Consider the following 27,329-nt stretch of genomic DNA (forward strand, 5'->3'; position numbering starts at 1 on the left):
GAATCAGGTGGCATAAGAAAGAGTAGGTCAGAGATGGTACATTGGCTAGGTTCAGTCTGGAGATAATAATAATAATAATAATAACAAAGTTAACCAGGAGGGTGTAAGGATTCAGGGATGTGTTGGAGAGCAAGTTTGTGTCTTTTGGCTCAGTTTTCTCCTTACGGCTCAGCTTTACCTTATAGTTCCTGGTCTTTTGCGTAGTCCCTAATCCAATTCTGTTTGGGTTTATGTAGACTCTAGGAACTGAAAGGATCTGCCACATACCAGTTACTCATAGAAAGCAGCAGTGTGTCCTGTCTATCTACAGAATGGGGACTGAGTAATGTGACGATGAGGTGTGATTGGAAACTTTTAAGAATGGGCTTGTAATTGTACAATGGTGGTCCTTACATGCTACTGTGATGCATCTCCTTGAAAATAGTCCCCTTCTGACTGAACGCACCGACTCCAATGGTATTTCCACTTTTGGAAACATCCTGGAAACATCTTTCCTGAAGTATGTTAAGGACACTCTCCATATTTGCCTGGATGTCTTCAGTCGAGTCAAATCGCTTCCCTTTCAGTGAAACTTTCAGTTTACAAACAGGTATAAGTCTGCAGCGGCCAAAACAGGGGAATATGGTGGTTGTGGAAGCACAGGAATTTTGAATTTGGTCAAAAATTCAACGATGGAGAAGGCACGATGAGCCAGAGCATTGTCTTGGTGTAGCACCCAACTCCTACCTTTCGACAACGCAGGCCTTTCCTTCCACACCTTTTCGTGCAAACGCTCGAGGACACATTTTTAGTATTCCTGGTTAATTGTCTCTCCTACAGGGGTAAATTCATGATGCATAATACCAGGAGAATCGGAAAAAAGAAATCACCAACATTGTCTTCACCTTCGACAGACTTTGCCGTGCTTTTTTGGTCGTGGTGAACCTGGAGTCTTCCACTGCGAAGACTGCACTTTGGTTTCAGGATCATAACCATATACCCATGATTTGTCACCTGTAATTACCCTATTTAATAAATCTGGGTAATTTTTAGTCTGATTAATCAGTTCTTGGTACACTTCAAGTCGGTACTGTCTCTGTTCTCTTGACAACACTTTTGGAATGAATCTTGCAGATACTCAATGCTTGTTCAGATCTTCAGTTAAAATTGACTGAACTGCATAGAAACTTAAATTAAGTTCATCAGCCCTCTTCCTAATTGTAAGTCTACGATCAGAGTGAATTTCTACAACATTTTCGTACATTTTTGAGGTGGAAGGATGGCCGGACTGTGGTTCATCTTCAAATGATTCACAGCCATTTTTAAATCTGTTGAACCAGACAAAAACATTTGACTGGCTCATACAATTATCTCCAAAAGCTGTTTTTAATAGTTTGTAAGTCTCAGAAGCTGATTTCTTGGTCTTAAAACAAAATTTCACACAAACTCGTTGCTCCGTTGTTATGTCCATTTTCACGCAGACAGAATCCGGCAACAAGCCCATACAGACCTGCACTCAACCAGCTGCCACAACAAATTGAATAAAGGAAACGCAGTTTCCAGTCAGAGGGCATTCAAGGACAAGGCAATGACTCACTCCCCACCCTCCGCGTACCTGCCCGCCAAACCAGTAAGCAGAACTGGATCCATTCCAATCACACCTCGTACAAGCTGTTCTGAGGTAAACACGGTGGGTGGAGCACTCACCTGAGCAAACAAAAACTAAAATAAAGTTCAAACCAATGAAAATAGTAATGATAAGACTGGCTTTTCATATGGTCTCTAATCTGGCTCTATTTGGTTTTATTTACACTCTAGGCCATTAACAGTGCTTGCAACGTATGGTTGACTTTTTTCATGCACATCTGATATGCCATGTGTGGAAGATGTGCTGCCTCTTAACTTAGCATGGGAATGTTGTAGACTTTGGACCAGATTTCCCACTACTGGTAGCTTCTTCATAGGTCTTACTGTTCACCCACTAACTTTGTCATTTGATGCCTAGCAAGGACATTGGGACCTATTTTAGTTATATTACTTTAAGATGTAAAGTAGTAAAATGTACTGCAAATATAAAATTTAATAATGTTTGGAACATATGATTATCCCAAAGTTTGTTAACACTATTTTTAAACGGGTTAAAAAACAACAACCAGTATACACTAACTGTCTTAAAGTATGATGCATATGTTAGAAAATTAATGAGCTTCATAAGAAGAAGAAGAACAAGAACAAGAAATATTTTGTTTATGGTAGTCTGTATTTAGTACATCTGCAATTAACATCTTCACCCGAGGCCAATATTTTTATGGTGTTATGTCACACATTATTGACTTGATAATCCAATTAAAAGAAAATATAGATGCAGACATATCACATGTTTCAGGGATTAGTGGCAGGGTTGGATACTAAAAATGCAACTCAATGGGAGGCTTCTTGTATACCTACTTTGTTTTTCACCAGATTACAAAACTGTACTGACACACAGTTTAGTGAGCAGGAGCTGGAGTTTCCTTTTAACAGTAACATTCAATTAACAAAGAAAAATGTGGAATGCCTCATAGCTGACACTATAGTGATGTTAGAGCTCTGTAAGGTTGTATTGGTTTAAAAAAACAAGGTTGTTGTAATGCTTAATAAAGTTATAGTGTCAAATTATCAAGGTAGCATGGCAGGCAAAAAAAGTAGGGAATCATACCGTTAAAAGCATCAGTAAAAAAAATTATCAATAATGAAGCTCTTGCAGAATAAGCAGATAAAGATAAAATGACTGTTATTTTATCAGAAGCTGAATATTAACAAAAAGTTGAAGATTTTATTGGTGGTAATAATACTGAGTGGCCTAAGTTTGACCCTACTAACAAATTCCTATCAGAAATCAAAACTGTGTTTAAAAGTGTTAATCTAGCATTGAACCAAGAACAAAAAAATGGAATTGTTGCCTATGATCCCATGCTTATATAGATGCTGAAGATTGACAAACAGAGTGACCCAATTAGGCCTGTTATTAATTTGATAGGTAGCCCAAGCCATGAACCTTCTAAGTACCTTAATGGTGTCCTTACCCAGCATTGTATTTATCCTCACCATTCCATGGTTAAAAATCAAACTGAGGTTATGGTACATCACCAAGGAGCTGGGATTCCTAAGGGAACCTCATTAGTTTCCTTTGATGTTGAAAGTATATTCACTAATATTCCCATAAATGAGGTCATGGGTTTGGTTGACAGTAATTTGTGTACATTTAGTCATTTGGAAATACATTAATGAGATTATGAAATTGTTTGCTGTTCTACTTAAATACAGTTATTTTAAATCTACATCTACATCTACATGATTACTCTGCAATTCACATTTAAGTGCTTGGCAGAGGGTTCGTTGAACTACAGTCATACTATCTCTCTACCATTCCACTCCCGGACAGCGCGCGGGAAAAACGAACACCTAAACCTTTCTGTTCGAGCTCTGATTTCTCTTATTTTATTTTGATGATCATTCCTACCTATGTAGCTTGGGCTCAACAAAATATTTTCGCATTCGGAAGAGAAAGTTGGTGACTGAAATTTCGTAAATAGACGAAAAAGTTTTTGCTTTAATGACTTCCATCCCAACTCACGTATCATATCTGCCACACTCTCTCCCCTATTATGTGATACTACAAAATGAGCTGCCCTTTTTTGTGCCCTTTCGATGTCCTCCGTCAATCCTACCTGGTAAGGCAACAGAATGTAGGCTTAGCTATGAGTTCTTCTGTGGTCACTTCATTAGCAAATATATGTCACACTTAGAAGAAAGATTCTTTGCTGGGAGTCCCCAGTTTAGAGACAAAATGGTGGTATATAGAAGTATATCAATGACACAAATGTCATTTATGATGGAGACAAAGATGAGTTTGCCAAAATGCACAAGATGTTGACTAGCCAAGCACCTAGCATTAATTTTACTATGTAGTTTCCTCAGAATGGTGCTTTACACTATCTGAATGTGTTACTTACTTTTCATGAAGATGGTATTGTCTTCAACATCTATTGTAAACCAGCCGCAACCGATACATTGATACACAACTCCTCCATAGACCCTAGCGCTCACAAAATGGCAGTCTTCAGATCAACGATTCACAGGTTGCACTACATCCTACTTAATAAATAAGACACTAATAAGGAATGGGTCCATATAAAGTTTCTAGGATATATTAATGATTATACAGTTAAGGAAGTCAAGGATCTTCATAGGCAAAGAGTAGGAACAAAGTACACTTGTTGTGCAAGATCAGGTTAGAAGAAAAAGTCTGCTCGGAATCCCTACTATGGGAATATTTCATATGAAACGGGTAGCTGGCTGAGGGACATAAATATTATTCTTGCATTATTTCTTCATGATAACAATGAACTGTGGCTGATACGGTATGAATATAGGTCTCCTTGAGCATTTAACAAAGCAGTTATTGATTGTATTAATGCCCATAATGTGATTGTAAGCATACGGGGCATTCTGCCAGAAGCTTTTACAGCAGGTTTAAGGAACACTGCAGTATTAAGTAAACCCAAATCTGCATTATCTTTGCATCTTGCACTTAATGATCACAGGCTGGTAATATCAAGGATGATCTTCCTATATTACATGTCTATCCTGGAAGCTTAACTCTGAACATGCTAGAAGAGAGACAGATTTTCTAAGGTAGAATCAGTAGTCTTGACATTGCCCTGTACAAACAGAAGAACCTAAACATAAAAATATTTTGAGTGTTTTTTTTTTTATTTTTTTTTTTTTTTATTTTTATTTTTTTTTTTTTTTTCATGCAATAACCAATTCTTTTTACCAAGTTTGCTCTTGTTGGCACTGTTCCATAGTCCTGCCATGGTCCCTTTTCCTAGTGCTCTTTATCTGTTTTCATGTTTGTTGGCCATTTAATGGGTGGTTGTGTGGGTGTCAGTTTGGTTATTCATTGCAGTTTTTTTTATGTTTTTGGGGTTTTAGATTATGTCATTAGTACTTTTTGTGGTACCATCTTGGCAGTTTTCTTACTGGCATTTATTATTTTATGTATTTTAACTATTTCTCTAGTGGTTTATTCAGCATTATATGTATTTTTGTCAGTGTTTACATTTTTACACTTTTAGCTTGTCTTTTTATTGTGTTGTATTATGGCAATTATTTATTTGACTTCCTTATGCATCTTGCATAATGTGCTGATTTGAAATTAGATGTGTTCTGTGTAAGTTTTTATATTTGTTGATTTTATTGATTTTACCTCAGGTGTTTTTTAATACTTTTTCTAGTTACTGTAAACTAGGTCCACTATGGTTTTTTGGGGGCACTCATCTGTCATATATGTGTCATTACCTTCAGCTGCTGATTACTATTTTTGTCACTTTGAACTTTATCTTAGTTTATCTGTTGCTCCGTTGGAGTACTTCTCACATCATGTTCACTTTAGAGCAGCTTGTAGTCACATTACTTAGTTCCTGTTCCATTGATGGACGGGACACATTACCATTTTCTCTGAGTAATTATACTTCTCACATTATGTTCACTTTAGAGCAGCTTGTAGTCACATTACTTGGTCCCTGTTCCATTGATAGATGGGGCACATTACCATTTTCTCTGAGTAATTAGTATGTGGCAGACCTTGTGGTCAGATCATTTTTTAGACCTTTAGCTGCTTACTTATGGATACTTTGAATAGTGTTTTCATTTGTTACAGTTATGTCAGTTTGCATGCTGCCTGTCATGACAGTGATACACAAACTTGGCATCGGTTGACCTTCCGTAAGTGTAGCTATTTATGGCTCAGTTTTTGTCTTACTTTGTAGCTCCTGGCCTTTTGTATAGTGTCTAATCTATCGCTGTTTGGGTTTATTTGACTCTAGGCCCTCGACGGCACTTGCAATGTACAATTGACATGTGTTAGGCACCTTTGAAAGGTGATTTTTGTGTGGTCACTTTTCCATACTCCCTCTGATGAGCCAGGCACTGCCTTTTATTGTAACTTGGACATCTACACCATGTACTGCTTTTAGGTATGTTCATTGTCATCTATATATTTTTTGACTTTGCCTGCTTTTATATGACTGGTAGCTTTTTCACGGGTCATACTGTTGAGATGTGCGGTTTCATTTTCAATTTTCAGTTCCACCTGAAGATGATGCTGAGATGCCAAGACTGGGTTGTGTAAGACTTCAGTAATTAAAATATTGTAGAGCTGTAGCAGAAGTTTCAATTATGAGAAATTTACACAACAGTTGTGGATGTTCCACTAACAGAAATTAAACTAAAAAGTACTGTCTGAAAAAGTAACAACATGTGTAGTATACCATTGGACTTTTTTTTTTAGTCTGCCTGCAAGGAATGGCTATAAAACAATGGTACTGCTGTTGTAAAACATTTTATTTAGAAAAAAATATATATATTTAGTTATTGTCATCCTCAATATACTCCCGTCCTCTATCCATACAATGCTTCATGCAAATTTTCCATTGACAGAAACAGTGCCAGAAGTCATTCTCTGTGAATTCCTTGATGATGCATGCCGTATTTTCTTTCACTGCTTCAACAGACGAATCTTGTTCCTTTTAATGCAGATTTGACCTCGGGGAATAGATAAAAGTCACATGGTGCTAGGTCAGCCAAATAAGGTGCATGAAGTAACACTGGGGTGCTGTACATTGCTAAAAATCTCCTAACAGTCACTGTGATATGATCCGGTGCATTGTCTGGATGCAGAATCCATGACTTTTTCTTCCACAGTTTTGGTAGTTTTTTTTTTCCTTAGTTTCTCATGGAGTTGAACAAGAATGTCAAGGTAGTAATGTGATTAATAGTTTGACCTTTAGGAACACAATGAAGAAATACAATACTATGATCATTTTCAGTAATGTTCAAAATGTCAGTACAAACATACGCAACTCCCTCTGAGCTCACTAGAGCCACAATCTTATTCCATACACTCACTATCTCTTGTTCCCAGACATCACCTATCCTTCCCTTCAACCCTCCCTCCCCTTCCATACTTCCTTTCTCTTCTCACACTCTATACCCATACAATCACTGACTGTAATAAAGGTGTAGTTCCAGAACAAAGCAGTCATTCTATACCAATTAGCGCTGAAGAACATTGTCCAAGAGCTTATCAATATTTTCAGTCTTGTTTACATGCCTATAAATTGTGTTTGACATTCAGTTTCGTTGACTGGAGTAGAATTATCCTTCAATGATGAGTCCTGGTTCAAACTGGGCCCCACTGACCAGCAGAGATGTGTCTGGAGACACCACAGAGAGCTGTAAAATACCAACCTGAATCTCACCCACCATACAGCTGGACAACCAGGAGCGATGGGCTTGGGTACCATTTCTTTTCATAGCAGGATCCATTTTGTTGCCATCTGTGGCACCCTTACAGCACAGCAGTACATCAATAATATCTTGTGCCCCATTTTGTTGCTCTCCATGGCAAGCCATCCTGTGGTTACATTTCAGCAAGATAATGCCTACCCACACATAGTGAGAGTTTCTACTGCTCATTTTTGTGCTTGCCAAACCCTACTTTGGCCAGAAAGATCACTGGATCTCTGCAATTGAGAGTGTTTGGAGCATTATGGTTAAAGCCCTCCAAGCATCCCAGTATTTTGGCAAGCTAACATGTCAGTTGGACAGAATTTGGCATGATATCCCCTCAGTAGGTCAGTAGGGCATCCGGCAACTTTATCGATCGGTACCAAGATGAATAACTGCTTACATAAAAGACAGACGTGGACCAGTGCATTAGTGACATGCTCAGTCTCTGAAGTTGTTTCTCCTAAATAAATCACCCAATTTTTATGAAATTGGAATCATTTGTTTGTCTGTACATGTACATTACACCTACCAATTTTTGCACAATTCAGATATTTCCTTCATGGTGCATTACTTCAGGGCACAGAACATCTTTTTATTCCTCTTTGCATTAGGTCCTGATATTTTTAAAAAGCTAATCTTTTCATTGTTTTGTCATCCGTGCTGGAATTATTGCACCAGAAAACCCAGTGCATCCACTTTCTTTGTGAAAGATGTGGTGCACAATTTCATTTCCATCAATGTCCGCTTTGCAGTGTACATTACCTCTGTAGCTAACAATAAACTCAGAGTGGATATATTTAGTTATGTGGGGTGTTTGTTAATAATACAATTCTTCAAGAAATTGAATCAGTCATATGTATTCACAGCAACTTCATCTTTTTCATTTCTAGCAGCAACAGCAGAGTTAATGTGTGTTGTAGGTGTAGGCTTTTATTGCTACATAATGTCAGCTGGCATTTCAGAGTTGTAAGCAACAAATTGCTAATATCTGTAGACATTTAAAACTCTCAAATAAAAAAATAGCACTTGTCGTGTTTGGCATTATTGTATTCACAAAACGTTCTTCTTTTACGCAAAGCTACTTTGAACTCCTTAAAATGCCTTTAAAATTTAAAAGATATTGTTTTGAAGCATTGCATATGCAGGGGCAAGACTTAGAAAATGGGCCTTCTTTATAATAAGTAAATTATTACAATATACAAAAAAATGAAAATAGATATTTTAGACATTGTTGAATGTTTTTGCTTGCACTGAAAATTTTGCTTCTCTGACAAGAAGTCCCTTTCCACTTTCCATCTCGCATATGTGGTATATAAATACAGCATATGTTTAGTGTATAAATGGGAAACATTGTTAGCTAAAATCTTGACAATGTCGTGTTCACTTTACTTCAGATTTTTACAAAATACTCTACTAAACCTTCAGACACACAGAGGCTACAATTATTTTAAAATATGTATGTTATACAAACATATATATTTAAAATCTGTACTACTATTAGAATGAAAAGTGTTCCTATCATAGCACAGAAAAGACAAATATGTCCTTGGCAGTGTAATGGATGTAAAAAAGGGAACTAGCTTTAGGGATATAAAAAAAGGAACTAATTTTCTGACATATCTGGCAGCTTCAAAAACATTAAAATCAAAACATCTTGACTTACATGTGCTTTTTTACTCATTAATATTAGCACTCATGTCATGCAGTATAATGCATTGTGTCATGTAAAGTAACATGATACATGATGTCTTCCCCCAGGAAAAATTCACCCCCAGAACATCCTCTCACAGCAACTTTTTTAGCTCTTACATGCAAGCTCTTCAGCCATCTGATATTATGTATTTTTTACTACAGCTGGCAATTCTTCCTGATTTAGGGCACGGGATCAAGGACTTTAGCCTATAAATTGTAAGCCTCAGGTGTGTCAACACCTTCCAGCTAACAGACCTCAGTGAACTGAGGAAATTGAGTTAACTTGTAAAAAAGTGTGAAAATGTCGAGATGTCTTGATTTAAATGTCTTTAAAGCTACCAGATAAGCCGAAAAGCTAGTCCTCTTATTTTACATCCCTAACTCTGCCCACAACATACTTGCCTTTTTTGTGCTATTATAGCAACATTTTTCATTCTGGCTCTCAGCTTTTACTCTACCATAATGATGTAGCCTTTTGTTGGCTCAGGCAATGACTGTTCCGGGATGGGTTTGTTTATTGCCATTCAAACCATGTTGCTTATATTGTGACAATGCATAACACTTGCACAAAACAACAGCAAGGCCATTAAGTACATGTATATGTCTTCCTTCTTACAAAATTTGAATTGATTTGCACAAGTTTGAAACATATAAGAAACATGTCTAAAAAACCTCATAAAACCATTTTTATGTAAGATCCAAATGACACTAGATTTTTGAAAGTCACTATTCAATTTTATTGTAAGAACTTTTTATTTATTTTTTAAATTTTTTATTTACTTATTTTTCATTTATCCCTTTTTGTGCATTCATTCATGTAAGAATGAGTTTACATGCTGCCTTTAGTTTGAGTTTTAACCATTGTATCTCAACAATGGATAAAGATTATTGGATTAAAAAAAAGATTCATTTTGAGTTTATCCATTTACCTAACTTTGTGCAAATAAAATCTGAATGCACATACAAATGGTGCCATTAGCTGGGTATTAATTTTAGCCTAATTAACTTCTCTTGCAAAAGGAATTAATCAATTTGCACATTTTGCCTGGGTGCCAGCACCGGTTCATCATTCAAACCTTGCTTAATATACTGTAACAATTCATCTATATGGCCAAGTTTGCTAACACACAATTGTGCAATGGTTCAAATCATGGTTGTGGGAAAAATTTTCACTACCAATATATGGCCAGCAAGGGGAGGAGAGGTGGTGACATGTAGTTCTTGATCAACAGACTTTGAACCATTGTCCTGGTTTAAATACCAAATCTCTCCACAGTGTCTCACAAAGTGAGGGCATGTGACACTCAAGTTGGTTTGTGTGGCGATCCTCCACAGCAAGCACAGAAATATTTGTTTTGTAAATAAAACACAAGATGGTGCAAAATGACATACAATCACAAACTCACACATAAAATCACTAATATTTTCAAAAGACAGGAAATAAACATAGCATACCCAACAGACAATTCTATACAAAGAAAACACCCCAAATCTGACAAAAAAAACAGAGACATATACCAGAAAGCGGGTATATATCAACTAGAGTATAACACTTGTCAAGGCAGATACATAGGGCTAACAGGTAGAACATTTGACGTCAGATACAAAGAACACATCAGAGCCTGGAAATAAGGGGCAAACCACTCTACATTTGCAGAACACCTAAGAGAACATTACCACAAACCAACCACTAGAGAAGAAGATATTAAAATAATTAGAATCAACAATAAAAAACACCTCCAAACCCTGCAAGAAAATTACCACATACACAAAACCAAAGCAGAAAGGAAAACCCTGTTGAATGATCAAGTACACATGCCAAACAATTCATTGTTTACACTAATACATAAAATAATAGAATAACACTCCCAAGGAGGATTAATATAATAATACCACCCAACTTCTTTACTCTCACTTATCCATGAACCCCTCCACAGAACATTGAAACAAAAAGTCAAATCATCTGTCACTTCGTTACGTTGGCAAAAATTAGGTAAACACCCCAAACAGGTGGAAACACGTAATGAAGTGCTTGTTAAAAGCACAGTGTCTGAAGAAATAGTTATTTCAAGTGGCAAAATAATAATAGTACACCAAAAAAAAAAGGGGGAGGAACATGGTGAACCAAAATTGCGCTAATATGTCAGTAATAAAGTGGTAGTGCAACCTCCAGACCAGATGAGAGGAAATGCAGATCACAGTAAATCTTAAGTAATTACTTTTTTACATAAAAAATCATGATGTGAACTGTTTGATAATCATGACAGATCCTGTGGGATCGTGCCCACTCATCACTAATAGGGTGCCCACGGGATGCAGCATTCTCAGAATACTATACAACAATTCAAACAAATAACATTAGTAGTTTTACTTCTAGAAAGCAAATTGACAGTATTTAACTTTGGATATTTTCAAGTAGTAGTCACAAACGAGGAGCGACATGTAATATAATTTAAGAGTCCTTGATATGTGAAATGTTCAGGAAAGTTGACGCACATCACTGATAAGTAACGTCAGTGATCCGGTGCAGATCTGAGTGGCCGAGGCTACAAGGAGTGGCATTTATATTCCCTTCTTCCAGGTGTCGCTCTTGGCGTGGTACGGTCCAATTCCACACACCATTGGCTGCCATTTTCTCACTGCCTTATCTGCTCTTGTGTTCTGCATCATCGTACCAGCACTTGTGGTTACACCAGAACAGATCCCACTGATAATGCGTCTGAGAACATAAATTAAGTGACAGCAGAAAAAGTGGTATTATTTAGAAAAAGGAAATAATGCATGTGACACTGTTGATGGTGATCTGTCTGTCAGATGAGGATGTTAACTTGGCAGCCCCCTTTGTGTTATTCACGAGGAATAGGCTATATGCTGGCACTGGGTTTCACCCTCTTCCTTCTCTCATCTTCAGCATAATGGAGCTTGTTGTAAATAGAGAAAAAAAAGGAAGAAGAATATACTGCAACATAGCTACAGTAAGACAGATGTTCAGATGGCTATCTATACAAATGGCCACTTGTCCAGGCTAAATCAAAAACGTTTTACCCATGTTCTTAGCTCAAATTGGAACCAGGTCAGACATAGCCTGAATATTTTTTAATAAATACGTATGTAGTAATGTATAAAGAGGAAACACTGTTAGCAAAAATCTCTCAAAGTAGTTGACCAATTTACTTCCAATTTTTACATGATATTCAAGCAAACATTTGGATGTAAGCTATATATTTTTAATATATATAATATAAATAATATATAATAGGGAAAAGTTGTTAGCAAAAATATCAAAAAGCTCTTGGCTGATTTACTTCAAATTTTAGGCAATATTCTAATGTATCTTTTTAAATATACACTAGTGGGAAAAAAGTTGCAACACCAACAAGGAGATTTGTGACATAAACGAAAGTTGTTAGACATGTTTCTATGTCTGAAAGATTATATCTATTCAAATTTTGTGCCAGTCACATAAGAGAGGCAGTAGTAATGCAACAATGATGATGCCAATCAGATTTGGTTCAAATACATGCTTTAACTGTCATGAGCATTAGTTATGTTTGAGATTGGATGTGGTGAGTTGATGTTAATCAACAATTCCTTTAAGGTGACAAAGACACCATTATTGGCACCTTTCAGAGTTTGAACGAGGTTGTGTAATAAGGCTATGAGAAGCTGGATGTTCCTTCTGTGATATTATAGAAAGATGTAACAGGAACATAGCCACTGTACATGATTGCTGGTAGTGGTGGTTGCAAGAATATACAGTAGGAATGTAGCCACTGAACGTCATTGCTGGCTGTGGTGGTCACAAAAATATACAGTCGCAAGAAGACCGCGTTATGGATGGCCACATGGCACTACCAAGAGGGAAGACCATAATATTAGGCATATGGCTCTAGTGCAACATACTACACCTGCAACAGCAATTTGAACAGCAGTTAGCACCACAGTGACACAACAAACTGTTCCAAACCAGTTACTTTGAGGAAAGCTTGGAACCAGACATCCTGTTGCATGAATTCTGAAGACCCCAAACCACCTGCATTTGCGGCTTTAGTGGTGTCAAGCAAGAGCTCATTGGAGGGTGGGGTGGAGGTCTAAAGCATTTTCTGATGAAATATGGATCTGCTTCAGTGCCAGTGATGACTTTGTGTTGGTTAGAAGGAGACCAGTTGGGAGCCTGTATGGACCTGGCTGTGTGTTAAACACACTGGACCTATCCCTGGAGTTATCATCTGGAGTGTGATTTCATATGGCAGCAGGAGCATTCTTTTGGTTATCCCAGGCACCCTGACTGCAAAATTGTATATCAGTCAAGTTTTTTGACTTGGTGTACTGTCATTCATGAACAGCATTCCAGGGGGCATTTTCCAACATAATAATGCTTGCACACATACTGCTGTTGTAACCCAACATGCTCTACAGAGTGTCAACATGTTGCCTTGGCCTGCTCGATCACCACATCTCTCTCTACAATTGAACACATATGGGATGATAACTCCAATATCATCCACAAATAGCATTAATCATCTCTATACTACCTAGCCAAGTGCAACAGTTTTGGAACACCATCCTACAAACTGACATCTAGTGCCTATTTGCAACTCGTGCACATTTGCAAGCTTGCATTCAACATTCTAGTGGTTACACCTGTTATTAATGTACCAGCATTTAACATTTGCAATGGCTTATCTCACACTTCAGTTAACCTGTGATCTTGCAGTGTTAATCACTTAAAAGTATTACCTAGACAAATGTAGTCATGAAACTTCATTCCTCTACATTAATTATTTTTGGGTGTTGCGACTTGCTTTTCCATCTTTCTCTCTCTCTCTCTCTGTAAATATATACTAAACAAAGAGGAAATGTTGTAAATAAAAATCTCGAAAATTCCTCGATTAATTAACTTCTCATTTTTAAACAATACTCTAATAAACGCTCAGATGGCCATTGGCTGTAAAATTGATTAATCAACAATTTACAGGTTTTCTGTTAAAAATTACTGTGAGAAAGTTCCTAGCTCAAATATGAACCAAGCACCAAGACCCTCCAAACCATGAATCTGTGTGTACCCTTCACAAACATATTTGTTACAGTGCTTCCATGCTGTAATGATAAAAGACAAATTGATGGTTAATGTTGTTACAAAAAATCTTGAAAAATTCTTCACTGTTGTTGTTGTTGTTGTTGTGGTCTTTAGTCCTGAGACTGGTTTGATGCAGCTCTCCATGCTACTCTATCCTGTGCAAGCTTCTTCATCTCCCAGTACCTACTGCAACCTACATCCTTCTGAATCTGCTTAGTGTATTCATCTCTTGGTCTCCCTCTACGATTTAACCCTCTGCACTGCCCTCCAATACTAAATTGGTGATCCCTTGATGCCTCAGAACATGTCCTACCAACCAATCCCTTCTTCTGGTCAAGTTGTGCCACAAACTTCTCTTCTCCCCAATCCTATTCAATACTTCCTCATTAGTTATGTGATCTACCCATCTAATCTTCAGCATTCTTCTGTAGCACCACATTTCGAAAGCTTCTATTCTCTTCTTGTCCAAACTATTAATTGTCCATGTTTCACTTCCATACATGGCTACACTCCATTCAAATACTTTCAGAAATGACTTCCTGACACTTAAATCTATACTTGTTGTTAACAAATTTCTCTTCTTCAGAAACGCTACAGTCTACATTTTATATCCTCTCTATTTCGACCATCATCAGTTATTTTGCTCCCCAAATAGCAAACCTCCTTTACTACTTTAAGTGTCTCATTTCCTAATCTAATTCCCTCAGCATCACCCAACTTAATCCGACTACATTCCATTATCCTCATTTTGCTTTTGTTGATGTTCATCTTATATCCTCCTTTCAAGACACTGTCCATTCCGTTCAAATGCTCTTCCAAGTCCTTTGCTGTCTCTGACAGAATTACAATGTCATCGGCGAACCTCAGAGTTTTTATTTCTTCTCCATGAATTTTAATACCTACTCCGAATTTTTCTTTTGTTTCCTTTACTACTTGCTCAATATACAGATTGAACAACATCGGGGAGAGGCTACAACCCTGTCTCACTCCCTTCCCAACCACTGCTTCCCTTTCATGTCCCTCGACTCTTATAACTGCCATCTGGTTTCTGTACAAATTGTAAATAGCCTTTCGCTCCCCGTGTTTTACCCCTGCCACCTTTAGAATTTGAAAGAGAGTATTCCAGTCAACATTCTCAAAAGCTTTTCTAAGTCTACAAATGCTAGAAATGTAGGTTTTCCTTTCCTTACTCTTTCTTCTAAGATAAGTCCTAAGGTCAGTATTGCCACACGCGTTCCAGTATTTCTACGGAATCCAAACTGATCTTCCCCGAGGTCGGCTTCTACTAGTTTTTCCATTCATCTGTAAAGAATTTGTGTTATTATTTTGCAGCTGTGGCTTATTAAACTAATAGTTCAGTAATTTTCACATCTGTCAACACTTGCTTTCTTTGGGACTGGAATTATGATATTCTTCTTGAAATCTGAGGGTATTTCGCCTGTTACTTACACTTTGCTCAACAGATGGTAGAGTTTTGTCAGGACTGGCTCTCCCAAGGCCGTCAGTAGTTCCAATGGAATGTTGTCTACTCCGGGGGCCTTGTTTCGACTCAGGTCTTTCAGTGCTCTGTCAAACTCTTCACGCAGCATCGTATCTCCCATTTCATCTTCATCTACATCCTCTTCCATTTCCATAATATTGTCCTCAAGTACATCGCCCTTGTATAGGCCCTCTATGCACTCCTTCCACCTTTCTGCTTTCCCTTCTTTGCTTAGAACTGGGTTTTCATCTGAGCTCTTGACGTTCATACAAGTGGTTCTCTTATCTCCAAAGGTCTCTTTAATTTTCCTGTAGGCAGTATCTATCTTACCCCTCGTGAGATAAGCCTCTACATCCTTACATTTGTCCTCTAGCCATCCCTGCTTAGCCATTTTGCACTTGCTGTCGATCTCATTTTTGAGACGTTTGTATTCCTTTTTGCCTGCTTCATTTACTGCAATTTTATATTTTCTCCTTTCATCAATTAAATTCAATATTTCTTCTGTTACCCAAGGATTTCTACTAGCCCTCATCTTTTTACCTACTTGATCCTCTGCTGGCCTCACTACTTCATCCCTCAAAGCTACCCATTCTTTTTCTACTGTATTTCTTTCCCCCATTCCTGTCAATTGTTCCCTTATGCTCTCCCTGAAACTCTGTACAACCTCTGGTTTAGTCAGTTTATCCAGGTCCCATCTCCTTAAATTCCCACCTTTTTGCAGTTTCTTCAGTTTTAATCTACAGGTCATAACCAATAGATTGTGGTCAGAGTCCACATCTGCCCCTGGAAATGTCTTACAATTTAAACCTGGTTCCTAAATCTCTGTCTTACCATTATATAATATATCTGAAACCTTTTAGTATCTCCAGGGTTCTTCCTTGTATACAACCTTCTTTCATGATTCTTAAACCAAGTGTTAGCTATGATTAAGTTGTGCTCTGTGCAAAATTCTACCAGACGGCTTTCTCTTTCATTTCTTAGCCCCAATCCATATTCACCTGCTACATTTCCTTCTCTCCCTTTTCCTACTACTGAATTCCAGTCACCCACGACTATTAAATTTTTGTCACCCTTCACTATCTGAATAATTTCTTTTATTTCATCATACATTTCTTCAATTTCTTCATCATCTGCAGAGCTAGTTGGCATATAAACTTGTACTACTATAGTAGGCATCTATCTTGGCCACAATAATGCGTTCACTATGCTGTTTGTAGTAGCTAGTTCTTCTCACCAATTTACTTAAAATTTTTACACGGTTCTCTAACAAATGTTCAGACAGACATAAATTAAGCATTTTTAAGTGTATATGGTATATAATATAATACAATCTATATGGTATATTTTCACTACCAGTATTTGGCTGGCAAGGGGAGCGGAGCTGAAGGCGTAAAGTTCCTGATCGACAGCTTTTGCACCAATGTCCAACCCTGAATAGGCAGTAAAGGAAACCAAAGAAAAATTTTGAGTAGGAATTTAAGTTCAGGGAAAAGAAATAAAAACTTTGAGGTTTGCCAATGACACTGCAGTTCTGTCTGAGACAGTAGAGGACTTGGAAGAGCAGTGTCTTGAAAGGAGGATATAAGATGAACATCCACAAAAGCAAAATGAGGGTAATGGAATGTAGTCCAATTAAATCAGGTGATGCTGAGGGAATTAGATTAGGAAACAGAACACTTGAAGTAGTATATTTATTTTGTTATTTGGGCAGCAAAATAACTGCTGATGGGAGTAGTAAAGAGGGTATAAAATGTAGATTGGCAATGCAAGAAAGTGTTTGTTAACATCAAAAATAGATTAAGTGTTAGGAAGTCTTTTCTGAAGGTATTTGCCTGGAATGTAGCCATGTATGGAAGTGGAACATGAACAATAAATAATTTAGACAAAAAGAGAATAGAAGCCTTCAAATGTGGTGCTACAGAAGAATGTTGAAGATTAGATGAATCAGTCGTGTAACAAATGAGGAGGTACTGAACAGAATGTGGGAGACAAGAAGTTTGTGGCACAACTTGACAAAAAGAAGGAATTGGTTGATAGGACACATTCTGACACATCAAGAGGTCATCAATTTAGTACTGGAGGGAAATAGAGGGGGTAAAAATCAGAGAGGGAGACCAAGAGATGAATACAGTAAGCAGATTCTGAAGGATATAGATTGCATCAGTTATTTGCACAGAATAAAGTAGCATGGTATGTATCTCGATATATAAAAGGCAGTGTCCTGCCTGCCTGACTGACTCACCACCCAGCCCAAACTGCTAAAGTTAGAAACTTGAAACTTGGAGAAAGTGTGGAGCTTATACTGTAAGCATTGTTTAAGAAGGTATTTTTCAAAATTCCAACTGAATGGAGCAAAATAGGAGATGATGGCTTCTTTTTTTTATGATGCTATCAAAGCAATTTTGAAGCTAGACCTACAAAAATTGGTATTTGGTTTTTTGGTCAAAAATAAAGAAATATGTGTTTCAGCACTTGTGGAACTTTAACCCTATGGGGGTGAAATAGTGGGTGAAATCTTTTCATGAAAATATGTTGTTACTATACTAAAGTATTTTTAAAGCTACATCTGTGAACATTGGTGTTTGACTTCTTGGTTGCAAATAAAAAGATACATGATTCAGTGTTTTTGGAAATTGAGCCTATTAGGGGGTGAAATAGGGGATGACATTTTTTATGAAAATATTTTACTAAGAAAGCATTTTTAAACTAAATCTATGAAAATTTAAATTGGCTTCTCAATTACAAATTTTAAAAAATGTGTTTCACATTTTTTGGAAATTCAGCCCCTATGGGGGTGAAACAGAGGATGAAAGTTTTTACGCAAATATTTCATTGTATAAGTATTTTTGAAGTCTATGAGGATTTGTATTCTCTGTTAGAAATAAAACATGCACATGCCACTGTTTTTAGAACTTAAACTCATAAGCGGTAAAATAGAGGGTGAAATATTGTATGAAAATATTTCACTGTGAAAGTATTTTTATAGCTAAATCTTTGAAAATTGTTGTTTGGCTTCTCAGTTAGAGATGAAAAAATACGTTTCACTCTTTTTGGAAATTCATCCCGTAAGGGGGTGAAATAGGGTCAAACTGATTCACTGACTCATTACCGCCCAGCCCAAACTGCTAAGGGTAGAAACTTGAAGTTTGGAGGGGATGTGGATCTTACACTGCAGGCATCTTTTAAGAAGGGACTGTCCAAAATTCCACTCCTAAAGGGGTGAAATAAGGGATGAAATGCTCTTTGAAAGTATGTCACGATTAAGGGAATTTTGAAGCTGGATCTATGAAAACTGGTTTCTGGTTTCTCAGCCAGAAAATAAAAATTTTTTCAGCATGTTTGGAAATTCGTCCACTAAGGGGGTAAATTAATTGATAAAAGGTTTTTTGAAAATAAAGAACTACTGAAGGATTTTTAATGCTACATCTGTGACAGTTGGTATTTGACTTCTCAGTTAGAAATAAAACGATACATGTTTCAGTGTTTCTGGAAATTCAACCCCCAAGGGAGTGTAGTAGAGGATGAACATTTTTTTAAAAAAATATTTCATTACATTAAAAAAATTTCAAAGCTAAATTTATGAAAATTGGTATTTCATTTTTCAGTTAGATATAAAGAAATATTGCTTAGGGGACAAAAAACACACACACATTTTAATTAATTACTTGCCTTCTTTTCAGAGACTGAGAATTGAAATTTCACGGAACAACATATCAGCTACAAGAGGTCATGATGATGCAGAAACTACAATACACAGCAAATCTATCATAACATCGAACTCTGATGGTGATAATGAACATTCAGTTGATAATGAGGCAGAGAATGTGTAAGTTTTATATTTTATTTTCATTTGTTTTACATATATTTTAAATCAGTTAGCCCATACTTAATGAGATTAACAATTAGCTAGTATTTCATAACTCCAGCCACCAAGATTGCTGATAACTGTATAGTACATACTGTAAAATCACTATTGCCTTTCTTTGACATTTCATTACAAATCAACGTTCTTTAATTGTTCATAGGATATGTGACAGACAGCTCACTTCACTAAATTTCTCCATATTTCTCTCTAGAAGTACAGGCATAGATAGCATGCTGCATAAATAGATAATACTGTGCAGTCCAAGAAAATTCTCATCCTGTTAAGTTTAAATAAATCCCCATCACAATAATGTATGACTATTTTGGCCTTAAAGAAGTGAAAGGGTAAGGAAACATGTACACACTATTATAGATCAGTGTCCTAACATTCATCTGTTGCACGATTGTAAACCATATTCAACACTTGAAGACTTAACAACTTTTAGAGGGAAAGAGGATTATGTTGTAGAGATAGAAAAAAAAACTTAGTTGTCTGAAACACACATTGAGTTTTACCATAAGATATCTTGCAAATAGCAGGTGTAGGTAAATGGCTAGATCCCATCTTCCTAGGTTTCTGAAAAGCATTCATCATTATGCCACATTCTCAGTTGACAACCAAGACATGATAATATGTAGTATCTTTAACAATATGTAATTATCTCAAAGAAATTTGGACTATTAGTATCTAATATGTTGCAAAGGAAGACAAATTTTCATCAAAAATGAAAATAATATCAGGAGTACTGCACTGAAATTTACAGGACTATGGTTGTTCTCTGTAAATGATATTAACCGTATGAAAGGCACAGTAACTTGTGAAGCTATGCATGTTGTTTATCAACTAACTGTCTCCAATAAACAGTATTTTATATTGGAATGAAAACCATTAAACCAGTTGAGCAAATGAATGAGCACAGAAAAATTATCCACCTTGGGCACACACAGTACCCAGTTGCTAAATAAGCTTTAAACTGACTGCTTGCTACACCATCAAAGCTGTTCGGATCCTCGCATCTGACTCTAGTTCCCTTAAACTCAAGAGAAAGGAACTTGCTCTCCCACACATCCCTGCATTTGTACGCTCTCCTGGGCCTATTCTTGGTTAATTCTGTTCTTTTTATCTGTGGACTGAACCTGGCATAGTGTTTCGAATTCATCTTTGCCCATCCTCATCCTCAGTACTGGTGGGTTTCTCTCATTCTGAGGTCAGAGTGACTTGCCTTTCTCTTTAACCTTCCCCAGCAATATCTCTATCTCCTCCCAGAGGAAGAAACTATTAGTTTCAAAAGCTATAAAGAGTATCACTTTTACTTTTACATTAGTCTGTCAGCAATATGACACATTTCACCTTCTGGAGGTGTGTAATGGCAGAAATTCTGCCTCATAATCTCTATATGTAAAAGGCTGATTGACTCATTACCAAGCCCAAACCACTAAGGATAGAAACTTGAAATTTGCAGAGGGTGTTGATCTTATACTGTAGGTGTTGTTTAAGAAGGGATTTTTTGAAATTCTATCCCTAAAGGATGTGAAATAGGAGATGAAGAGTTTTGTGAAAATATGTTGCTATTAAGGCAATTTTGAAGATAGAACTACAAAAATTGGTATTTGGCATCTTGGTCAGAAATTTAAAAAAATATTATGTATTTTGGCATTTGTGGAATTTCAACCTCGAAGAGGTGCAGTAGGGGATGAAGGATTTTTGGAAAAATTTTGAAGCTAGAACCATAAATGTTGATATCTTGACTTTTCAATCAGAAATAAAAAATACATATGCTTCAGCATTTTTGGAAATTCAGCCACTAAGGTGGTTCAGTAGGTGATGATGAGTTTAATGAAAATCTGTCATTATGAAAGCGTTTCTAGAGCTAAATATATGCAAATTTGTATTTCATGTCTCAGTTAGAAATACAAAAATGTGTGTTTCAGTATTTTTGGAAATTCAATCCTAAAGGGCATGAAATAGGGGATGACAGTTCAAACCACTGGGTACAAAAACTTTAAATTTTGAGAGGGTGTTGATGTTATACAGTTGGCATCATTTAAGAAGGAATTTTTCAAAATTCTGCTCCTAAGGGGTTGAAATAGGGGATGAAGGGTTTTTTAAAAATGTCACCGTTAAGGCAGTTTTGAAGACAGAACTACGAAAACCGGTATTTCGCTTCTTGATCAGAAATTTAAAAAAAAAATATGCTTCATTGTTTTTGGAAATTCAATAGCAAAGGGGGGTGAAATAAGGGATGCAAAGTTTTATAAAAGCCCAAGGCAATTTTTATTTGGCCTCTCGCTCAAAAAAGAAAACACGTTTCATCTTTAAAAAAAAAAAAAAAATAAATAAAAAAAAAATCTCTAAGGATGTGAAATAGGGGAGGAAAGTTTTTATGCAATTATTTCATTATGGAATCATTTATTTCACTCCCTTAAGAGTTTAAATTCAAAAACACAGAAACATATTCTTTTTTTATTTCTAAGTGAGAAGCCAAATACTAATTTTCATATATTTATCTTCAAAAATGCTTTTGTAATGAATCACTTCCATAAAACTTTTCATCCCTTTTTGACCCCCTTAGGTGCTGAAATTTCTAAATCGCTGAAACACTTAACATTTCTAATCAAGAACCCAAATACAAATTTTCATAGATTTAGATTTAGAAATACTGTCTTAATGAAATATTTTCATAGCTCTGTTCATTTCCTATTTCATCCCCTTAGAGACTTATTTTCCAAAAACACTGAAACACCTATTTCTTTCTTTTTTTAAAAAAATTCTAACTGTGGAAGTTAGATATCAGCTTCCTTAGATTTAATTGGCACTTCAGTAGTTCTTTGACAATACTTCAGTAGTTCTTTAATAATGCTTTTTTGCTCAAATAAACTTTGATACCCTATTTTACTCCCTTAGGAGTTTAATTTCTAGGAATTCTGAAACACATGTTTTATTTGTGATCAAGAAACCAATTATCAATTTTTGTAGTTCTAACTACCAGAATCAATTTTTTGCACAGTGTGTAGATTTAGATGTGAGAAATTGGTGTAACAACATACAAATCCAACTAAAGAAAAAGAAAAAAAAGTCTGTTCAGACCATATAGTCTATGTGGGGAAGCAACAGGCATTAAGCTTGTTTACCAGTAAATGAAGCAGCAGGCAGGGTCACCAATATTCTGAAATATTTGCTCAAGATGCTTTTATTTATGGGAAAGTATACTCACTTAGTGAATGTAAGGAAATGTAGAATCACTTTGGCAGTACTTCTACTTGGTGTACTGCATGATAGCTCTCTTGACAGGACTATTTATCATCATGCATGAAAATGAGAGACATCCTACCCAGAATCCTTTCCACCCTGCTGAAGTGGTATCCTGCTGCTCACCTGGTTCATCCTTATGTCACTCCCTCTTCCAATCACTTGCCACAGGGATCGTATCCCTGCCAGAGACTGAGGTGCAAGACCTGCCGAATTCACCATGCAGCATATTCTGCTCAAGTCCTTTCATAGACTTATCCTATTTCATCAGGGGCAGGGTCGCCTGTGAAAACACCATGCTGCAATTTCTGCACAACATATGTGGGCATTACCAGTAATCAGCTGTCGACCATAATGAATGACCATTGCCAATAGTAGAATTGCTCACCCAGCGCCAGAACACACTGCTTAGCACAACATGCTCAGTGCACTTCCTGCTTCACAACCTGTGTCATTTGAATCATCCTGTCCAGCACCAGCTTTTCTGAAGTATGCATATGGCAGTTATCCTTACATGTCCTTTGCTCCATTGCTCCAGCAACCCTCCCCTCTTAGCCTCAGTCTCCACTAAACCACAGCACCCACACTCTCCACCCAACAGTGTGTGTGTGTGTGTGTGTGTGTGTGTGTGTGTGTGTGTGTGTGAGAGAGAGAGAGAGAGAGAGAGAGAGAGAGAGAGAGAGAGAGAGAGAGAGAGAGCGAGGGGGGGGGGGGCGGTTGCAAAGTTTTCATTCTTTTTCGTCTGCCTGTTGATTACTCAACCCTTCTAAGTGATTCACATTTGACTAGAACTTTCCTCGCCATATCTGTATTCTCTAGTGGCTCTCTTACATCCTAAACCTCATGTCACCCATACATTGTTACTGTCTCATCTTTTACATCTGCTTTATCTCTCCTGAATTTGCTGACTGTATCTCTTCCTATATTTTTCTCCTCATCTTTGTTACATGCACACATCACTACCCCAACCAGAAGGCTGAGTATGGCTCTTGCAACACCCTGTAGTTTCACTGTAGCGTACACTATCTTATGAACCACTCAGCCAAATCGCAGTTAAACTATCAATTACTACATTTCATCTTGAAATTGACCTACCACTCCTCACAAATTTCTCCCATCATAAGCTTATGTGTACTATTTCTTCCCCCCTGTATGACAACAAATAATGCCCAATTGAATACCTTGACATCACAGAATTATCCTATAGCCCTCAGCACAATTTTTCTGGGCTTCTCATTCCCCAAACCTGTACCCTATTACTCATATTCCCTTTACAACCATTTAATGCTTCCATTTGTCCATCTCATGCATCTACTTCATACTGTATTCTTCTTTCCCGAGTGACATCCCATCTCAAATGGACCCCTGCCCCATCTATCACAAAAGTATCCCTATTCCTAGCTAAAACCCCATCCCACAGCCTGTTCCATAAATGCTGTCTAAACCATTGAATCCATCCAACAATCTAACCATAAAAGTTCCCTTCTCTGGATCACAGCTCTCCTTTCACAGTGGCCTTCAAATTTTCAAATTTCGTCAGTCTCTATTCCTCACAAACCTAATACTGAACAAAACTGCATGGTGCAAGCATCCCAGAACAACCTGTGCTCCCTCTTCAAAATACTTTTACTGTGCAGTTCCCACTACCAACACTATATCTCCCAAATTTAAACATTTGCCCTCCAATACGTGGAAGAACAGTCCAAACCCCACCTTCAAAATTACCAGATATATTGACATCCTACTTCTGCTTCAAAGGACCACTATCCAACAGCACCTATCCTGCTCTTAGTGAACTTCTTCATCAATCCCTAATAGCATTCAGACCCTGCCTTGCTGGTCTTTTTCATTTGCCACAAACCAGCCCCTCAATATTCCACAAGACCCAGAGCTGAAGTAAATCCAAAAGACTGTTGTCAACATAAAAAACCTCAACCCTACATACACTTCAGTCTTATTCAAAGGCTTCACCTTAAGCCCCACATCCAAGTTCATGCTGGACTCATCAAAGACCGACTCTCCTCCCAATGCCTAAAGTAGAAACACTTCTTTGCTTTTAGACCCTCCATCCAAAGTCAACCTAATCGTAACATTGAACCTAGCATTTCCCATTTCATACTACCAAAATCATGATGTCAACAACCTAACTATCCCTGGTCACCTTTCATGAATTCTTTATCTCCATTTTGGCCTCAGTGTTCTCCCCAGGTCCTTTCCCAAGAACACAGATATCTCTCTCATCAGAACAAAGTACAGTCATTTGCAACCTCAACATAGGGCCTCACTTAATCATACTCCCTGCAGATAAAGGTTCACCAGTGTCATGATGAATTGCAGTGACTACTTGAAAGAAGGTTTCTGTCAACAGTCTATCTTCTCCATTCTCAAGCTCTGCCATAGTGATCCCATCCCAGCAGTTCAACATAACCTCCAATCCTTACTCAACTAAGACCATCCCAGAATCTTTCTCCTATGTACATCTCCATCCTCACCCTAATGACCCAGTATGACCCTAATGACCAGTATTCTACATTTCTTATTTGTTTTCAGACATATGCTTTATGGGTCTTTTTCCTAATTTTGACCAATTCTCGTTTCTGTAAGAATTTGGGACACTTTGTTTAAAAATGCTATACAACCAAAACATGGAGAAAGATACTGTATTAATTCCAAATTTAATCAATGATGAGTTGCTGTATTGAGAGCAGTTGAAAAGAATCTGTGGATTGACAGGAAAAAGACATCAGCAGAGAAGAAATTAGGAGAATCCTGGAGATTTTTTTCAGAGACTGAACTGAGTTTTCAGAATGAAACTTATGACATGCATGTAAAAGGAACTTTACAGTTGTATGTATTGATAGTTCTGACTAGTAGCAGTGAGACATGGACTTTTAATACAGAAAATGCCCAAAACTGAGGATTACTCAACAATCGATGGAGAGGTGCATGATGAGGAATAATAGGAGAGTTGGGAAAAGAAACCAATGACCTTGGAGCTCTATTGGAAAGAAGATGTAGTTTTGGTCATAATGATAAGGAATGGAAGTGGGTAGGACATGTAGCCAGTCAAATGAGTGGTAGATGGAAGAAAGAAGTCCTTTGTTTGATTCCGAAAGATAAGAAAAGACCAAAGTAATGATATAATTTGAGGTTTATAGATGACAGTAGAAAACTTACAGGAGCAACACAGATGTGACTAACTGAAGTAATGTTGCATGTTAAAGTCTGGAAGAGGCTCTTCACGTGGGAAAAATATATCTAAAAACAAAGATGATGTGACTTACCAAACGAAAGTGCTGGCACGTCGATAGACACACAAACAAACACAAATATACACACAAAATTCTAGCTTTCGCAACCAATGGTTGCTTCGTCAGGAAAGAGGGAAGGAGAGGGAAAGACAAAAGGATGTGGGTTTTGAAGGAAAGGGTAAGGAGTCATTCCAATCCCGGGAGCGGAAAGACTTACCTTAGGGGGAAAAAAGGACGGGTATACACTCGCACACACAAACATATCCATCCACACATATACAGACACAAGCAGACATATTAAAAGGCAAAGAGTTTGGGCAGAGATGTCAGTCGAGGCGAAAGTGCAGAGGCAAAGATGTTGTTGAATGACAGGTGAGGTATGAGTGGCGGCAACTTGAAATTAGCGGAGATTGAGGCCTGGTGGATAACGGGAAGAGAGGATATATTGAAGAGCAAGTTCCCATCTCCGGAGTTCAGATAGGTTGGTGTTAGTGGGAAGTATCCAGATAACCCGGACGGTGTAACACTGTGCCAAGATGTGCTGGCCGTGCACCAAGGCATGTTTAGCCACAGGGTGATCCTCATTACCAACAAACACTGTCTGCCTGTGTCCATTCATGCGAATGGACAGTTTGTTGCTGGTCATTCCCACATAGAATGCGTCACAGTGTAGGCAGGTCAGTTGGTAAATCACGTGGGTGCTTTCACACGTGGCTCTGCCTTTGATCGTGTACACCTTCCGGGTTACAGGACTGGAGTAGGTGGTGGTGGGAGGGTGCATGGGACAGGTTTTACACAGGGGGCAGTTACAAGGGTAGGAGCCAGAGGGTAGGGAAGAAGGTTTGGGGATTTCATAGGGATGAACTAAGAGGTTACGAAGGTTAGGTGGACAGCGGGAAGACACTCTTGGTGGAGTGGGGAGCATTTCATGAAGGATGGATCTTATTTCAGGGCAGGATTTGAGGAAGTCGTATCCCTGCTGGAGAGCCACATTCAGAGTCTGATCCAGTCCTGGAAAGTATCCTGTCACAAGTGGGGCACTTTTGTGGTTCTTCTGTGGGAGTTTCTGGGTTTGAGAGGATGAGGAAGTGGCTCTGGTTATTTGCTTCTGTACCAGGTCGGGAGGGTAGTTGCGGGATGCAAAAGCTGTTGTCAGGTTGTTGGTGTAATTGTTCAGGGATTCCGGACTGGAGCAGATTCGTTTGCCACGAAGACCTAGGCTGTAGGGAAGGGACCGTTTGATGTGGAATGGGCGGCAGCTTTCATAATGGAGGTACTGTTGCTTGTTGGTGCGTTTGATGTGGACGGACATGTGAAGCTGGCCATTGGACAGGTGGAGGTCAACATCAAGGAAAGTGGCATGGGATTTGGAGTAGGACCAGGTGAATCTGATGGAAC

At 37.7% G+C, this 27,329-nt stretch overlaps 1 protein-coding gene across 1 annotated transcript in view; it reads left to right on the top strand.

Annotated features, from left to right (window-relative positions):
- Positions 1-27,329, top strand: part of LOC126441105 (E3 ubiquitin-protein ligase TRIM37-like) — a 224,858-nt gene that overhangs the window by 163,080 nt on the left and 34,449 nt on the right. The window contains exon 9 of the mRNA XM_050090679.1: positions 19,247-19,392. Coding sequence (XP_049946636.1) covers positions 19,247-19,392 — 146 coding nt within the window. The remainder of the gene's footprint in view (positions 1-19,246; positions 19,393-27,329) is intronic.

The sequence above is a fragment of the Schistocerca serialis genome, chromosome 1 (genome assembly GCF_023864345.2).
Source record: "Schistocerca serialis cubense isolate TAMUIC-IGC-003099 chromosome 1, iqSchSeri2.2, whole genome shotgun sequence".
Taxonomy (NCBI): Eukaryota; Metazoa; Arthropoda; class Insecta; order Orthoptera; family Acrididae; genus Schistocerca; species Schistocerca serialis.